The sequence below is a fragment of the Aotus nancymaae genome, unplaced genomic scaffold (assembly GCF_030222135.1).
Source record: "Aotus nancymaae isolate 86718 unplaced genomic scaffold, 86718_ANA_hifiasm-v0.15.2.pri h1tg000010l, whole genome shotgun sequence".
Taxonomy (NCBI): Eukaryota; Metazoa; Chordata; class Mammalia; order Primates; family Aotidae; genus Aotus; species Aotus nancymaae.
The window spans coordinates 8,507,809-8,526,225 of record NW_026988421.1 but is presented as its reverse complement, the minus strand read 5'-3'; the positions used below and the strand labels follow the sequence as shown (position 1 = coordinate 8,526,225).

General features: G+C 52.2%; 1 protein-coding gene across 1 annotated transcript in view; it reads left to right on the top strand.

Annotated features, from left to right (window-relative positions):
- The window catches only part of HTRA1 (HtrA serine peptidase 1), a 51,680-nt gene extending 40,115 nt beyond the window's left edge, over window positions 1-11,565 (top strand). Inside the window, exons 4-9 of the mRNA XM_012453479.3 lie at window positions 3,439-3,633; window positions 4,121-4,153; window positions 5,362-5,476; window positions 6,796-6,853; window positions 8,661-8,756; window positions 10,853-11,565. Coding sequence (XP_012308902.3) covers window positions 3,439-3,633; window positions 4,121-4,153; window positions 5,362-5,476; window positions 6,796-6,853; window positions 8,661-8,756; window positions 10,853-11,021 — 666 coding nt within the window. The 3' untranslated portion in view covers window positions 11,022-11,565. The remainder of the gene's footprint in view (window positions 1-3,438; window positions 3,634-4,120; window positions 4,154-5,361; window positions 5,477-6,795; window positions 6,854-8,660; window positions 8,757-10,852) is intronic.
- The last annotated feature ends 6,852 nt before the right edge of the window (window positions 11,566-18,417 follow it).

Genomic DNA, 18,417 nt, shown 5'->3' with positions numbered 1-18,417 from the left:
CAGCTATGGAATTAAATGCTCAATTACCAAGTAGGAATTTGGCCAGCAGAGGTATAGCTGCTGAGCAGACAGGCTCGAGGTGAGGCCCCCGGCTGAGAACGGGTCCCACTTGGCTCTGGAATGAGTGGAGGGGCCTGATGCTCCTGCAGCCAGTGGCTCCTGTGGGGAGCTGGGGCAGTGACCCCCAAAAGGCGGTTTGACCTCATGGAGAGCTGTAAATCTGGCCTGGCCAACATCTCTGCAACACATCATTCCCTTGCAAAGATTTCTGCCTGTGATTGGAATTCTGGGTGAACTCGTACTGGGAGTGTGGGTCTGAGAGCTGGGAAGCCCGTTCTCTTGTTTAGCCAGGCTGCCCATCGGCTGTGGGAAGTGCCCCATCTCTGAGCCTCAGTTTCTATGTCTTTAAAATGGGGGGAAAATCTAGCCCAACTCCTAAGGGTGCCGTGAAAGTACTTTGCTACCCGCCAGGCAAAAGCTCATTCCTCTCACAGAGATCCAGGGTTTGCAGTGTAAGCCCCTCCCCACTCCGCCACGTGTGTCTTGCTGTTTTCTGTCTTAGGGTTGCCCTTCATGACCTAGGAGATGTCTGAGTGGGTCAAAACTTAAACGAGATGATAGTTGGTGGCGCCCATTGGCACAGCCTTGCCTAAATGGCCACTTACATAGCCGCATTTGCTTCTCTGGGTTCAGGTCAGGACTGCTTCCTCGGGAGACTCCCTGGGCTCACATCGCTGGTGTCCACCTTGTCTAAGCCCGTGTGGTCACTCAAGTGTGACTGAGCCAGGCTTGCCCACGGGGTGCTCTGGGCTCCACTTTTGGCAGCAGGCAGTGTCCCCTGGAGGCCTGGCCCTCCCTGGGAGCATGGGGAGCAGCGCCCATGGGCAAGCAGGCTGCAGCCTCCATCTCCCGCTCCCCGCCCGGGGCCTCCCCGACCCAGCCTCACATCTTCTCCAAAAGTGTTTGTCTCCTTTCTGCATCCTCTGGGCCTGAACTCAGACTGTGGAAAAGAAGAGCTTTCGGTCTTTCTGCCTTCTGAGGTCTCCTGAGACATAGAGCCTGGGCCTGCCACCCTTTCTAGGAGGCGCAGATGTGTGGTAAGGTTAGGGGATGAGTGAGATGAGAATGAGGACCCCCACAGCGAGCCCTGCCTCATGACGTCCTGATGGGTTTTCAGTGTGTGGCGAAGCAGATGCCTGCTGGGCCCCCTCCGCGAGTTGAGTGTGACCTCCTGCCTCCTGTCTGTCTCCTTGGCAGTGAGGCCACCCAGCTCTGGCAACCTGTGCCACCCCATCCCTCTACCTGTCCCAAGCCCAGCCCCGAAGGCTTCAAAGGCCTGGTCTTCCAGCCAGTCTGAGGCCTGAAGGGATGGCAGTGTTCCCGGCGGACCTCCCCCAGCGCGGCCTAGTGCAGATCCCAGCCCTGCCTCCTGCCCTGCCTGCACGCCGTGACTGCTGAAGTCATGCCTGGCAGGGGTTGCTGGCTCAGGCCCAGAGTAAACACGCTGTGCCAAGCTCGCTGGTGTGCTGCTGGATGCCGATGAGCTTGAGGAGTGTGAGGAGTGAGTGTGGGGCCGAGTAGGGACACTGCAGGCCTGCACCTCTCCCCAGCTGCCCTGCATGCTGTAGCCTCAGGCAACCCCATGGAGAAAGGGTCACCCACTGTCAGGGCAGAACTTTACCATGGCTGGGTGACACGGGCTGGCGGTGGGAAGGTGGTTAATGGTTCCTCCTGTTGGATTTGGACAGGCCCAGATGCTCACAGCAAAACCAACGCTAGATGATGCTTACAGGAGCCAACTGGTATTCAAAGAGCTATTCAGATCTGAAGTCGCTTCGTCCTCATGGTGGACTAGTGAGGGAGCTGTACATTAGTCCCATTTTCCAGATGAGAATACTGAGGACCTGAGCAGTCATAAGCTCAGGCTCCGATCTAGATCATGCAGCCTGGCCCCAGGTCTGTGCTCTTGACCCTGGGCAGTGCTCTCCTGGTCCTCATGGTATCTGTGATCCGAGGGACCTTCCCCCTCCTCACAGTCTCATATAGTCAGTTTGAGGTCCTGGACTCTTTCTGCACACCCCTTTCTTATTCCATAAGCTTTCTCACTCAGCACCTTCCTTATTTGGTGTGTGTTGGGGGGATATTTTGTAGTGTGGTGCTGTATCGTGGACGAGAGAGTCTGTTTTTCCAGTCCCAGGCCCAGGTTTCAATCCCTGCCTTGTCTCAATCACCCAGTCTCTCAGAGCCTCAGCTTCCTCATCTGTGAAATGGGCATGATGGTCACCCCATCTCATCAGCTAGTGTCTGCTCCATCCCTGGCCACAGAGATAGCTCAGGTGACCTCTGGGTTCCACCTACCCCACCCCCTGGTCCCCTGGCTCTTTCTTTTTTGAGGTGGGCAAACATGAGGCTGTGGAGTTGCTGTTCTCATGGGGGCTGGGGTGGCTCTCTGCTTTCTGGGCCTGGTCCATGTTGTTCAGGGCAGCTGCTTGTTCTAAGTGAACAAAGGCTAAAGGAACTTGGGAGGTCTGCTTGGCTCTGAGGAAGGCAGAGAGAGAAGGGGCCCTGATGCCTTCGCTGATGGAGCTAGGGAGGCCCTTCTGTGGTTCCCCCAGCTCCTTGGCCCAGGTGACTCTGGAGTTGGCTTCTGTTCCATTTTATTGTGCAGAGTTGTTTGGGGCTCCTGGCTCTGCCTGGCCTTTGTGGGACACTGGAGATCAGGGCTTCTGGAGTTGGCCAATCAGCCTGTCTGGGCCAGGGAGTGTAGGTGGCTGACGGAGGCCTTTTCAGGAGAGGAGAGACAGCCCACCTGCTGGGTCTTGCTGTCTTGGGTCCCGGAGGCCTTGCTGTCCCTATGCTCCATCTCTGCCCTCTGCAGTGTGGCCCGTACTCAGCACAGCTGTGCACCTAACCGAGTCAGTGCAATGCCCTGCCTGCACAGCCCCCCAAATATTCCAGGGCTCAGGACAGATGTGCACATGATGAGTCGGGGCAGCTTTCACCACCTGTAGCTTGGGATCCTTCCCTGGGGCTTGGCTCTCTCAGGCTGCCACAGGCAGTCTTGTCCCAAACCCTAAATTCATTTTGTCTTCCTCTGTCTCCTGGCCTCAGGGTTTCAGAGCACATCTATGCTGATAGCTTCAAGATGTGATGAGACCCCGACTTGGCCTCCGGCAACCTCCCCACGGTTTCCTTGGCGTGTCTGCGGCTTCATTGCTCACTGGCTCTTGCACAGCTTGCAATGTGTGGATTACGGGTGGGAGGGGAGTGCGGTTCTGCCCCCAGCAAAGGGATGTGAGTTGTGAACTCAGTTTCCCACCAGGCCTGGTGTTTCCAAATGGGCTGTCACTGTCCCTGCTTGGTTTTCCATGATACCTGTGCCTTTACCCATTTGGTGAAATTAAACACATTCAGCCACACCGGCCGCTGTGGTTTCAGGGCAAGCTGCCTGTCCTGCTGCTTGGCCGCTCCTCGGAGCTGCGGCCAGGAGAGTTCGTGGTCGCCATCGGAAGCCCGTTTTCCCTTCAAAACACAGTCACCACTGGGATCGTCAGCACCACCCAGAGAGGCGGCAAAGAGCTGGGGCTCCGGAACTCGGACATGGACTACATCCAGACCGACGCCATCATCAACGTGAGCCTCTGTCCCTCTGCGGGTGGGGGTTGGGGCAGGGTCTTGCCACAGGAGAGGAGTCAGCATAGGTCTTAGCCCCCACCTGTCTTGTAGTCTACATGAAGTGATGGAACTGGACCCAGCCATGTGGATTTTAGTGCCAGCAGCACGGCAGGGGTCACACAGCGGGGACAGTGACACGGGAGCAGGTGGACAGCCAGTCTTATCCCAGGAGGAAGAAGTTGTGTTGGGTGCTTTAGGGTGATCTCAGTTGGCATCGGGACTTCAGAGAGAAAAATTCCCTGTTTACAGCACATCTAAAACTTTCTGAAAATTGTTTCGGTCATTTTTTTTTCCCCAGCAAAATATTAGGTTAATGGGAAGGAATCTCAGAAAAGAACCATACCCCACACTCTAGGCACCGTGCTCAGGAAATGGCCAGGCTGGGACGTAGACTAGACCGTGTTATGACACAATTTGTCACCTTTTCATTTCTGTTTAATTGCAGTATGGAAACTCCGGGGGCCCGTTGGTAAACCTGGTAAGGTCTTTTGAACCTATGTTATGTCGTTTATCTATGTACGTGCTGGTTTTTTTTTTTGAGGCAGGGGGTCTTTTCCAATGTAAGCTTGCCAAAGCGTGCTATCAAATTCCTTTAAAATGAGCTCTGTGAATGTACTGCATGCTTTCAATGACCCTACGGATCTTTTCTGGAAAGAGTAAGGCAGGCTGGAGGTGAGGATTGGAACTGTTAAGCCAGAGAACACAATTGTGTCTCAGAATTACAGGTGAACACCGTGAAATTCAGGGCCAATGCGGGAGTAAGGTGAAGGTCACCGAAAGTGCTGGCCGGTCCCGGAAAGCACCGCCTCCAAATGAAATCTCCTGGGCTGCTGAAGGAGCTGGCTGGGCTCATCCACACTTTCTCTTGGCCAGGAATCCTCCCTTAAGGCCTGGCTGGAATGAGGAGGAGTTACCCACCCACAAAGATATCCCTTAAGTCTACCCTTAAATACTTGAGCAGAAAAAGTGACGCCTTACAACACAGATTGTCCGTGCTAGTGGGCAGCTCAGGGGACATTTACAGGGGCCGTCTTTAGCAAGGCCCAGTGTGATGGCACCTCCTTGATGGTGCCTTGGCATCAGGTACTGAAATCTCAGCACTCGTGGGAAGTGTGCAAGGAGCCATGTAGACTTACTTGGCAGCTTTCCCTTCCCAGTAGAGGGCAGTTGTGCTCCCAGCTCTGCCCGCTGCCCTCTGCCTCCTCCCGCAGCACCCTGAGGATGGAGTGGAGATGTGCTTTGCTGGTAATGAAGCATGACAGCCCTGAGCTCTAGGGTTGTTTCCCCCTGGAGTCAGCAGAGTTGTCTTAAGATCATTAGAAATGGGAGAAGCAGGAAGGTGTGGGCAGCCACCTAAAGGGCTTCGAGCCTTTGGAAATGTATTCCTTGTGAAACAGGAGCAAATAATGTCATGCATTTTGAAACGATCTGTGCTTACTGTGAGGTGAGCACCCAGTGCCGACCTGGGGTGTGTGTGATTCTTCCACAGCTGAGCCTAGTTCACGCTGCCTGGGTGTCCTGCTGCCCCTCTTCCTGCTCCCCCGGGGATCCCCTCCTTGCAGCTCCCCACTTCCGTCTCTGGAATAGCTCAGGGACTTCTTTCATACTCATTCTCCACTCTCTTTGGGTGTGTACCTGCTGGTAAAGCTTCACGATTCAGTAAGCCCTGTCCTTCTTGGTTTTCAGGACGGTGAAGTGATTGGAATTAACACTTTGAAAGTGACAGCTGGAATCTCCTTTGCAATCCCATCTGATAAGATTAAAAAGTTCCTCACTGAGTCCCATGACCGACAGGCCAAAGGTAAGCAAGGTCCACTCAGCCCCAGGGACTCCGGAGATTCGGCCTGAAGCTCAGCTGCCCTTTGAGACTTGGGGAAGGGAAATGCAGCAGCCCCTAAGGCTAGCCAGGCCATCTCCGACCCAGAAGTGAAAGGGAATGCACGTTATTAAGTCCCTGGTAGTAGGTCACAGATGTTTCACCACTTTTGTCCTACGATAATGGCAATTTCACATTATTCAGTCTAATCCGTGCCAGGCACAAGCCTAGGTGACTTCTGTACGTTATTTCACTTTATTTATGTATGTCACTTAATTCTTTTGCCCTATGAGTTAGGAATTACTAGTCCCATTGTGCTGATGAGAAAACTGAGGTTCAGGGAGATCATTCTACAAACGTTTATTGTCCCATCTGCCCCAAGTCAAGCAGGGAGCTTGGCAGTGGATGATTCAACTGGGTCCTGGGGCTCAACGGGGGCCTTTGCCAGCGTGTCATTTATGTTCTGTTGGGGGATGGGGAGGCTGACAGTAAACAATCAAACACATAGGATACTATTAGTGTTCCCAACAAGTGCTCCCAAAGAAATGGATCAGGGTGGCTGGCAAGGGAGTGACTGGAGGGGCAGCTGGTGGAGACGCTGTGGCCAGGAAATGCCCCCTGAGCTGAGATCTGAATGAGGAGGAGCCAGTGGGCAGGGATGTGGAGGGGAGGACTTGGCATAGCTGAGCAAGCACGAGGCCCCTGGAGTGGCCTGGGGGCTGGAGCCCAGTGACAGTGCGGAGTTCCCCGGGGTGGAAAGCTGGCCAAGGCCGGGCGAGCAGGCTCACAGCAGGCCATGGTGAGGGGCCTGGGCTGCATCCTAACGCATTTGAGAACAGAAAGTTCATGATCTGATTGATGTCACTGAAAGGCCACTCTGATGGCTGGGAGGAGTCTGCTGGATGGGTTGCTGGAAGTTGGGGACCAGTTAAGGGGCTTTCCCAGTCATCTGGGTGAGACATGCTGGGGGCTCAGACAAGGGCGGTGGTAGTGGAGGTGGGACAGAGGGGTCATATTCCAGATACATGTTGCGGGTAGAGCAAGCCTGGGGGAGGGCCAGCTGTCAGGATGAGGCCATGAGGAATTAAGGGGCATGTCCAGGTATCTGACCATTAATTGAAATGATGGGACTTTCCCAAGGTGTCCCAGAGGGGAGGGGCCCAAACCAGGATTTGAGCTTCAACCTCAGTGTACCCTTCTGTGGCCCTTCCTGCAACCTGGGGGATTGGGCCCCTGGCCCCTGGTGTCCCCAGCACCCCCACCAACTGGGCTGACCTTCTGCTGTTCCTTCATTGTCTCACCAGGAAAAACCATCACCAAGAAGAAGTATATTGGTATCCGAATGATGTCACTTACGTCCAGGTGGGTAAACAGGATATGTATCTGTGTCTTAAATTTTAATAAACCTGAACTTCAGAAGGTGCTCAGGGGCACCCCTGAAAGAGAAACCTTATGCTGCCTGAAGACGTCTCGGTTTCTGCTTATAATGAAGTAACATCGGGAAAGAGGACAGGTCATTAGCCTTCGCCTCTGTTTGGTCTTATCCTGTGTTTTTGTATTCTGAGCTGGTTTTTCTCATTGGCAGCAGGCCACCCAGTGTAGAAGATTCTGCCCTCCTCTTTGAAGGCAGACTTGAACAGTTTGTGTGGGGGGTGCAGTTGATTCACTCTGGCTCATGCCTTCCTTACCCCACATTCTGTTGAAACTCACATTCCAGGAGGGCCCCAAGCCCCTCCCACAGCTCCAGGCAATCTGCTTTCGTTGCTCTGCAGCTCGTGGGCCGTGGCTCCAGGAATGCCAGGGCAGGCCCAGCGCAGGGAACGGAATGACTGATGTGCTTGTTTTCCCCGAGCTGGCGGAATTGCGGCCTGTGGTTGGCAGGCTCCTGGCATCCTGGTGTTTTAACCTGGATGAAAAATTCTGGTGTAATCTCGTGAGTCCTGGTAGGAGACTCAACTGGCATGGCTAAAACTGTTGGAGGTAAAGTAGATAAAAACTAGAATATAGTAACCGATATATTAATCTGTTCATTACTATCATGAATTAATGATTCACTCACTGTTAAAATATTAATGAATTTTGATACATGTTATGAATGGTGATCCCTTTCTTAGCACTCCAGGAGTTGGAGCCATTTGTCAAGGTTAAAGTGTTCCCTCAGTTGTTTGCCTTTGGAGCTAGGAGGTGTAGGGAAGATGGTAGTTCCCTGGCGCCCAGCTTGCTGGGTTCCCGTCCCAGCTCTGATACTTCGTGCCTTGTGACCTTGGGAATGATCTGACCCCTGAGTGCCTCAGTTTCCTCCTCTTCAGGATGGGGATGACAGCACAGGTGCTTCTGGTGGCCAGGCTCGGATCAGGGAGTGGGGGCAGTGTTCACCAGCCACAGTGATGCCAGCCACTATTTATCACATGTACTGGGCCAGGCACCTTACTGGGACGACTGGGACGACCTCATCTGATCCTCGTAACTCATGTTGTAGGGTACTGTTGCCCTACATTTTGCAGGTGAGGAAATGAAGGGACAGAGAGGTTAAGCAACTGTCTGAGGTCACACAGCTAGCAAGTGGCAGAGCTAGGGCTGCAAACCAGGTCAGCCATTATACTTTACGGACACCTTAGTAATGGCTACTATTAATTAAGAAATAATAACAGTGATGATGGCTGGGCGCGGTGGCTCACACCTGTAATCCCAGAACTTTGGGAGGCAAAGGTGAGCAGATCTCTTGAGACCAGGAGTTCGAGACCAGCCTGGTCAATTTGTGGAACCCTGTCTCTACTAAAAATGTGAAAAATTAGCCGCACTTGGTGGCAGGCACCTGTAATCCCAGATACTGAGGTGATTGAGGCACGAGAATTGTTTGAACCCGTGAAACGGAGGTTGCTGTAAACTTGAGATTGCAACACTGCACTCTAGCCTGGGCGATACAGTGACACTCAGTCTCAAAAAAAAGAAAAAAAAGAAAGAATAATAATGATGAAAGCACTTTTCTTGCTGTTACCAAGTAAATCTTTGGCTCTGGTAGACAGGCAATTTTAAAGTAGGGTCAGAACTCCTGGAGAAACTTTACATTAGACCCAGGGAGAAGAAGGGAACTGGTGAGAGCTGAGTTCTGCCTGGGGAAGGCCTGGTATTTCTTGACACTAAGACGGGTGCTTTCTCTCTGGAGCAGCAAAGCCCAGGAGCTGAAGGACCGGCACCGGGACTTCCCAGACGTGATCTCAGGAGCATATATCATTGAAGTCATTCCTGATACCCCGGCAGAAGCGTGAGTTAGAGTTATTTTCCCTTTTCCTCATGTGTCTGTGGTTCTTGGAGAGGGCGGGGAGGGTAGCAGGAAAGGGGGCAGTGTTCCTTTTATACTGGCTCAGATGATTGTGTTGATCCTTGACACATGTGGTGGGACATTGCTGGTCGTTCCTATCGGTCAGGCCTTCCCACCTGGCTCGGCTCAGGACTCATCCATAGGACAGTGACTTTTATCTTCAAAAGTCCTCACTCCGCTAGGGCCCTCCAGATGGACAGAGCAATAGCAGACTCGTCATGAGTCTCTGGGATGGCCTGGCTGGGGAGAGAGGGTTTCAGGAACAGTGTCCCTAAGACTTCACGTGATGGTCCTGTTCTAGGCTTCGGGACCCTTCTCCTCCTGGAGTCTTCTCAGATTGTCTCTGACAGTGAAGCCATACCTGTCAACACCTCCAGAAAAATAGCCCAAGTGATATCAAAGTAACATGACAAGAAGTAGCTCAACCATCCATCAGGGTTTGTTACGCGTATTGGTGGAATATCCAGAGAAAAGTGCTAGACCAGGGGCCAGTAAATGTGCCCCGGGGGCTGGATCTGGCCCACTGCCTGCTTTTGTATGGAGCTGTGGGCTAAGAATAATTTTTGCATTTTATTTTGATTTTTACTTATTTTTTTACCTTTTTATTTTCATGGGTTTTGGGGGAACAGGTGGTATTCTGTTACATGAGTAGGTTCTTTAATGGTGATTTGTGGGATTTTGGGGCACCCATCACCCAAGCAGGATACACTGAACCCAATTTGTAGTATTTTATCCCTCACCCCTTTCCCAGCCTTTCCCCTTGAGTCCCCAAAGTCCACTGTATCATTCTTAAGCCTTTGCGTCCTTGTAGCTTAGCTCCCACTTACGAGTGAGAACATGTAAATGGTCAGAAAAATCCTGAAATAAGAACGGTATTTTGTGACATGTTAAATTTGTATGAAATTCAAATTTCAGTGTCCACTGAAATATGGTTTGTGACGTCTATGGGGGCTTTTGTGCTGGAACAGCAGAGTTGAGTAGCTTCAACAGAGGCGATATGTACGGCAAAGCTAAAAATATTTCCTATGGAGCCCTTTACAGAAAACATTCGCAGACCCTTGTGCTAGCCCGTTAAGGACCATGACAGCGTTTTGACGCTGACCTATGTAAGAGCTACAGTTATAACGGCAACCACACAAAGGAAGGGTCTCCTAACAGAAGCATTCCGCCCACCCTGTAGGAACTGCATTCTGAGTTGCAATACCCACTACTGGCAAGTTGGCCTTGGTCATGCTACATGGCAGATAGGACCTGGTACATCCTTTGCCACTTCGGGGTCAGTCTTGACCTTTGACCTCCTTGGGGTCATGAGGCCACACAAGTGTTAGCAGGCATTTCTACAGTGGACACAATTGATGATTTAGCCTAAAAATCTCAAAAGGAGCCCAGCATCATGGCCCATGCATATAATCCCAGCAATTCAGGAGGCTGGAGCAGAAGAATCTTTTGAGCCCAGGAGTCTGAGACTAGCTTGGGCAACAAATGAGACCTCATCTCAAAAAAAAAAAAAAAAAAAGAAAGAAAGAAAAAACGGAAAAAAAAGAACATTATTTTTAAAAACTCAATAAGTAATTCAATCCACCGATGGTTTAAAAAAAGTTTTTTTTTTTTTTTTTTGAGATGGAATCCCACCCTGTTGCCCAGGCTGGAGTGCAGTGGCACAATCTCGGCTCACTACAACCTCCACCTCCTGGGTTCGAGGGAGTCTCTCACCTCAGCCTCTGAGTAGCTGAGATTACAGGTGCCCACTATCAAACCTGGCTAATTTGTTTGTATTTTTAGTAGAGACAGGATGTCGCCATGTTGGACAGGCTGGTCTCGAACTCCTGACCTTAGGTGATCCACCAGCCTCGGCCTCCCGAAGTGCTGGGATTACAGGCATGAGCCACTAATGGTTTAAATTATTCTAAGTTCACCACCATCCAATCCTATTTGCTCTGGGCTTTTCGGTTCTAAACTGTGCCTCTGTCCATGTAAAGTCAGACCAGGAGGAGTGGAAACATGAATCTTTCCCATTGTGCTCCCCTTTTGTGTTGCAGGGGTGGTCTCCAGGAAAACGACGTCATAATCAGCATCAATGGACAGTCGGTGGTCTCTGCCAATGATGTCAGCGACGTCATTAAAAGGGAAAGCACCCTGAACATGGTGGTCCGCAGGGGCAATGAAGACATCATGATCACAGTGATTCCTGAAGAAATCGACCCATAGGCAGAGGCATGAGCTGGACTTCATGTTTCCCTCAAAGACTCTCCCGTGGATGACAGATGAGGACTCTGGGCTGCTGGAATAGGACACTCAAGACTTTTGACCGCCATTTTACTTGTTCAGTGGAGACTCCCTGGCCAACAGAATCCTTCTTGATAGTTTGCAGGCAAAACAAATGTAATGTTGCAGATTCGCAGGCAGAAGCTCTGCCCTTCTGTATCCTATGTATGCAGTGTGCTTTTTCTTGCCAGCTTGGGCTATTCCTGCTTAGAAAGTCAGTGTTTGTCTCCTCCTTTAACTGAGTCATCATCTTAGTCCAACTAACGCAGTCGATACAATGCATAGATAGAAGAAGCCCCGTGGGAACCAGGATGGGACTGGGCATGTTTGTGCTTTTCTCCAAGTCAGCACCCAAAGGTCAATGCACAGAGACCCCGGGTGGGTGAACGCTGGCTTCTGCAATGGCCAAAGTTGCCTCTTTTAGGAATCTCTTTGGAACTGGGAGCACGATGACTCTGAGTTTGAGCTATTAAAGTACTTCTTCATATGTTGCTTTCCGCAGTGCTTCTTTGCCTTTCCCACGAGCAGCTCGCTGCAGTCGGTGCGCTCCTCCTTAGACTACATTGTCCACGCAGGCATTTGTCCACTCTTAGTCTTATGAGTTATTTTGAAATCATCCTGTGCTATTTACCAGGGTTCTGAACAGCTCTGCTCGGACCCTGGCTTTATGAAGCAGGACTTGAGGACAGTTGCACTCGCATCCGGAGCCTGTCAAATGAAAGAGTCTGTTGACCTCATACATCATGCAGTCAGTCAGCAAAGATTTTCTGGGCCTCAGCTCTGTGCCAGCCATTGTAAGTGTGTGGTCAGTCAGAGCAGGATAGGCACAGACCCTGTCTCCCTAGAGCTTCAGTTCAGAAGACAAGTCTCTTTCTGAAAGGGAGATGGTTCAGGAGACCAAGATGGAACCCCAGAACGGGCACAAGGCTGCCACTGACCTCAGTTGTCCTGGGTCATGAAATAAGAACCAGGCCTTACGCCTTGGTGAGTTTAGAGGAGGATTCCCCTTGACAGGCCCTCAAACAGGTGCAGCCAGAAGCAGCTGTAGGCACCTTTATCTCCGTGAAAGCTTTTCAAAAGTTTGGGAAGCTGACCCAAGAAGACTTGTACAACTTTAGCTCAGAAGTTTGCACAGAGCCATGTCCCTTTGGGGAGAGGATGCTGTTTATGCCAAGAGCAGTGGGTTAAGGCTTTCCAACTGTCAGCCGTCAAAAGGAGGGTCTTGGACCGGATGAACGTTCAGTTCTCCAGACAGAGAGCTGAATCCTTCCACCATCAACAGATGCGAAGGTGCAACTCGTAACTGGGGAGGCTGCAGAAGGCCAAAGGGCCAACTTAAATGCAGGGGCAGTCCAGTTGAGCAGAACCCTCATCGGCGTTGGTGCTCGGCAGTTAAGCAGCCTGTGGCCTGTTGCAACCCTGGCGCGTCTCTTTGCTCTCTGGTTGGATGACCTAGTAGAGTCAGGAAGGAGCCAGAGTCCTTTGGCTCTGGGAGTGTGTTTTGCATTCCCTCCCTTCTCCATTGAAGATGATGACTCAGAATGGCTTGTGGCTTCAGGGGTTCATTCTCCAATGTTTTGTATGTGGGCCTGCTTTCCTGGGTGGTCCCCGGAACTGAGGTGCTGCCACAGGTGGGGAGGATGCCCTGGGTGGCATTGAGGTTAGATCCAGCCCCGGCCTGAGCCCATCTGTCTTCAGCCTGTCAGGCATCTGGGAGATCACAGATGGTTCTGCTGGAAGAAAGTAGCCTGGCGACGGACCGGCCTGAGGCCTCTGTAAACACTGTGCAATGTCTCTGCAGGACGCTGGGCGAGCTGGAGTTTTGCCTGCATATGTGGTCTCAAAAAGGACAGAAATGGCAGCTTGCCACATGGTTGCATGTTACATGTTTGGGTACATGGCTGCACTTGCACAGGAGACCCAGTGTCCCATGGGAGCTGCTGGTCCTGGCACCCCCACCTCACGTCAGATCTCCAGAATAGTTGTTTCTTCTGCTTGCTTTAGGCTGCGATATAGGGTTTTGCAACATACATCAGTCTTAAAGCCTGGAGGTGGAGCACTGAGTCGAAAGAGCATGGCGTTTGGAACTATAGATGGATTTTGGCTTAAGTCCAGTGTCTCTCTATGTATCTTACCGGCTGTAAGAGGGACTTGAGCAAGTCCCTTAACCTCTCTGCCGTTTTTCAACTGTAAATGGCCTCAGCTGGGTCCATCTCTGCTTCCATGGAGCTCAGTTTCTAGTTCCTCTCAGCCATTTCTGGTCCCTCCAAGGTCACTTTAACAGCCCTCTGGCTGGTCGGCTAGCAGCTGCCCCCTGTTCTGGCTCCTGGAGAACTCCTGCTCACAGGATGTGCCCTCAGCAATGCTGCTTCCAATCTCGGCTCCTCGGCTCTAGTCCTCTGCTCGCAGCTTCTGCAAAACTGTCAGCCAACCACGTGGCTGGGCTTCCCCAGCACATCTGCATTGGGTGTCTGTCCCCACCCTGCTCTGCCAGATGCTTCTCTTGATGCACCGTCCAGGAGAGAGGCCCTGGAGTGCAGGGGTCTCCTTGCTGTGTCTTCAGGGCTTGGCTGAGTGAATCTGAGCTGGGCAGGTCTATACAGGGTCCTCTGTCTTTTTTTTTTTGTTTTTTTTTTTTAAATTTTTGAGACAGGGTCTCACTCTGTTGCTCAGGCTAGAGTGCAGTGGGGCAATCATGACTCACTGCAGTCTCGACCTCCCAGACTCAGGTGATCCTCCCACCTCAGCCTCCTGGGTAGCTAGGACCACAGCATGCACTGTCATGCCCTGCTGATTTCTGTAATTTTTGTAGGGATGGGGTGTCATCATGTTGCCCATGCTGGTCTCAAACTCCAGAGTTCAAGTGATCTGCCTGCCACAGCCTCCCAAAGGCAGGAGCCACCATGCCCGGTGGGTCTTGTCTTGTGACTCCATTTCCCTATCTGTACATGTGGAAAAATGCTCCTGTCTGGTGGGTGTGGTGAGGAGCAGCGCGTGTTGCTTGTGAGAACTTGCACACTGATTGTCTCTACCTGGTTACTACTTTAGCCAGTTCTGAACCTTCGACAGTAGCATTTCCATGGGCTGGCAAAGAGGCTTGGCCCATTTCAGCGAATGCCCCTGAAGTCAGGGCCAGGCCTCGCTGAGGTTCTGAACTATCTAAACACTGGGCTAAGGGGCATTGTGAGGCTCAGTGTAGGAGCTTAAAAGAGACCTGTGGCCAGGCGTGGTGGCTTATGCCTATAATCCCAGCACTATGAGAGGCTGAGGCAGGTGGATCACTTGAGCTCAGGAGTTCAAGACCAGCCTGGGCATCATGGCAAAACCCCTGTCTCTACAAAAAATACAAAAATGAGCCAGGCATGGTGGTGTGTGCCTATGGGCTCAGTTACTTAGGAGGCTGAGATGGGAGGATCACTCGAGCCTGGGAAGTCAAGGTTGCTGTGAGCTGTGATCTCGCCATTGCGTTCTAGCCTGGGTAGCAGAGCAAGACCCTGTCTTAAAAAAAAAAATAGAAGATCTGCTGTCTGGGTCTCCCTCTGCTCCCTGACCTTCTGATGAGGTGCCTGCTCTGGGTATGTGTCTGGCGTCGGCTCCCTGGTTGAGTCCAGAGAGCAGCCAGGGCTGAGGACAGTCTGGAGCAGGCTCGTGGGAGCAGGCAGGCTGCCCTGGGGTCTGCTTTTTGGCTGCACTGCTGCCCCCTCCAGGGTAACTTGCTCAGGAGATGGGACTCTTTTCTATCCTTGAGCCAAGGAACCATCAGATCTCCCTTGGAGAGCCATTCCCACTTAGAAACACGTGTTTCTGGTGACCTTTGTGAGTACTCTAGCCGTGGAGCCCTGCTCACCACTGCCCTGGACCAACTGAAACAGGTGTGCATGTTGATTAGAATTCTGAAGCCCAGCAGGTGGGTACTGCAGGCTTCCTTGCCATGGTAAAGGGAGGGCCGGTGAGAGGGGGCATCATGTCTGAGCTGCATCCAGGGGAGAGGAGTGATGTTAACAATTGAAATGCAATGTCACCTAGTAAATGCTACCGTAGAAGGAGTGTAGATGTGGCATGCAGGGCATGGAAGGTGGCAGCAGGCGCTGTCGCTAAGACTTTCTGTGCCAAGCACAGTACAAGCCCTTTATACACATATCTCACTTAGTTCCCTCGGTAACTCCAGGGAGTAGAAACTATTACTTATTTATTTATTTATTTATTTTTGAGATAGCGTCTCGCTCTGTCGCCCAGGCTGGAGTGCAATGGTTTGATCTTGGCTCACCACACCCTCTACCTCCTGAGTTCAAGCGATTCTCCTGCCTTAGCCTCCCAAGTAGCTGGGACTACAGGCGCGTGCCACCATGTCCGGCTAAATTTTTGTATTTTTAGTAGAGACGGGGTTTCACCGTGTTAACTAGGATGGTCTCGATCTCCTGACCTTGTGATCCACCCACTGCAGCCTCCCAAAGTGCTGGGATTACAGGTGTGAGCCACTGTGCCTGGCCAAGAAACTATTATTATATCATTTTATAGATGAGGGAATGAAGGCACAGAGAGATTAAGTAACTTGCCCAAGGCCACCCAGCTTGTCTCTGGCAGGGGTAGGACACACCTTTGTGGGGAAGTAGGGAGGCGGGGAGCAGAATGGGGAGACTGGGGGCCCCAAGCCCCTGGCCTGGTGTGTCTGAGCAGAGGAGACAAGTGCTCCAGTGTCTGGGACAGGTCTGGAGCACACAGCTGAGCCCTGCCTAGCCCCCCAGGCGCCCTGGAACAAGTCTAAACACCTTTCTGGGCCATCTGAGCCCCTTCCTGACTTGTCCCCGCTTTTCTTCCAGTCTCACCTCTCCATTCCTCTCCTGATCGCAATGCTCTGTAATGTGGAATTCACTTCCATTCCTTGAACAGGCTGTTCTTTCCTTGTCTCCAGACCTAAAGCCTAGTACCCTCCCTGGCCCCTGCATGGAAGCTCCCCAACCCATCTCTTCACCATCTGCCCAACCGGGCTCCCCTGCCAGGAGCTCACACACTCGCCATGTGCTGTCCTAACTGCCCATTCCCTCGTCAGGACTCACTCTGGGGCAGCAGCTCCATGGGGCCGAGTCCCTGGGCCATAGGGCCAAGCACAGCCCACAAAGCAGGTGTTAATCAATACGGAGTAGCTGACAGCTCAGCTGAGGTGGGCCCATACCTCTTTGAATGGTCACACCTGCCAGTGGAGGAAAGCATCCTCTTAGCTTGCATTACCACAGTGCACCCAGGACTGTGCTGGGCACATTGGTAGTGGGGGTGTGAGGAGGGGGTGAGGCTGGGGAGGGAGGGAGCGGGGCCCAGGACAGTAGGAGGCCAGTGGGGCACCCAGGGGCCAAAGCGAGGGGCCCTCGCTCTCAGAGTAGTGGAAGTGGGGGGTTTGTGAGGAGTAAACAACAGGCCCTGGGAGGGCCTCACACGTGCACCTCGGAAGGGAGGGGCCTCAGGTGGAGGCGAGAGGGATCTCTGCGTCTACCACTGATTCCCTGTTTCAACAGCTGCTCTCAAAACCACTATGGGCAAGGCCTGGTGGAGGGAATGCTCCCAATCCTGGGTTCAGGCCCAACTCTGGCCACGACACTTGGGGTGAGTTTCTTAATTTCTCTGAGTTTCCTGTCCTCATCTGTAAAAAGTGGTCAGTAACCAGTGTCAACCCCTTCTCAGATCTGAGGCACCAGGGAACGATGTGTGGGTGCCGGCCATGTGCTCACAATTGGTCATAACTGGGGTCCCACCCGTTGGGTCTGGGCTGCCGGGGAATGGAGTGTGGGTGCCGGCCACGTGCTCATGTTTGGTCGTAACTGGGGTCCCCCCTCCCCAGGTCTGAGGCACTGGGGAATGGTGTGTGGGTGCCGGCCACGTGCTCATGCTTGGTCATAACTAGGGTCCGCTCCTCCTCAGGTCTGAGGCGCTGGGGAATGGAGTGTGGGTGCCAGCCACATGCTCATGCTTGGTCATAACTGGGGTCCCCCCTCCTCAGGTCTGAGGCGCTGGGGAATGGTGTGTGGGTGCTGGCCACGTGCTCATGCTTGGTCATAACTAGGGTCCGCTCCTCCTCAGGTCTGAGGCGCTGGGGAATGGTGTGTGGGTGCCGGCCACGTGCTCATGCTTGGTCATAACCAGCACCACCACAGCTGTCTTACATCACTCTTTCTAGCCACCTCGTGAGTAGATACAGATGCTCCTTGACTCAAGTTGGGGTTTTGTACTGGTAAATTTGTTGTAAATGGAAAGTGTTGTAAATTGAAAATGCGTTTAATACACCTCACCTCCTGAATATCATCACTCAGCGTAGCCCACCTTAAACATGCTCAGAACACTAACATCAGGCTTCCATTGGGCAAAATAATCTCACACAGAGCCCGTTTATAATAAAGTGTGGAATAGCTCATGTCATCTACTGAGTACTGTTCCGAACATGAAAAACAGTGGTTATGTTGGGACTAAAGTGTGGCTTCCGCTGAATGCGTTTTGCATCCATATCACAACCATCATAAGTTGGGGGCCGTCTGTGCTGTTAGATCAAGTATTCATTTTAGCACATGGGGAAACAGAAGTGCCTGGAGCTAGAAGGAGGACATGCCAGGTTCCATCCCACACTCGCCTCTGTCCATTTTACTGTCCCTATAATTATTACCTAACTCCTGCACTCCACAAGGCGATGCAAGTAATGGTCATTTGAGATTAAAAGCTGCTGACTTGCCAATGCCCCAAAGACTCTTCAAAGTTGCAACACTATGTTGCCTGCCTCTCTCTTTCTCCCACCTCCTCAGTCATTATCTGAGCTGAGCGGGTGACCTTCCTTCACAGACGTCTCTGAAAAGTTTCTCAAGTCACCCCGTAGTGTGTCTGAGTGTGACTGTTCTCCCTGGCCCCTCTCTCTCTCCCTCACACACAAAGGTCCCAGGCTTCTCTGTTGTTTGGGAATCTTGAGAAATGCCCAAGGGGTGACATCATTTAGCCACAGCCCCCAGAAAGAAGGCTGACTACCAAGGGATGCCAGTTTTGGAATCAAATCATGTCTGCAGGTTGGAAACCTATCAGTAGGGCCCCAGTCTTTTCAGGGCACTGGGCCTGGTTCTGGGAGAGCCCACCTGGGCTGCCCATCCCCTCAGCATCCTGTGTGGAGGCCCAGCTGGGCTGACTCACTGCTGCCCGTGGCAGCTCCCAACTTGGAGGCCGAAGCTCTGCTGCTTCCGTCAGAATAAGGGTGGGGCACACACAGAGGAGAGGCCTTCCTGCCACTGGGTAGTTGTTTTGTTTAGAACTTTTAAAATCATTGCCTCAGTGTAGGGCTCTGCCAAGAATCAGCAGAGATCAAATGAAA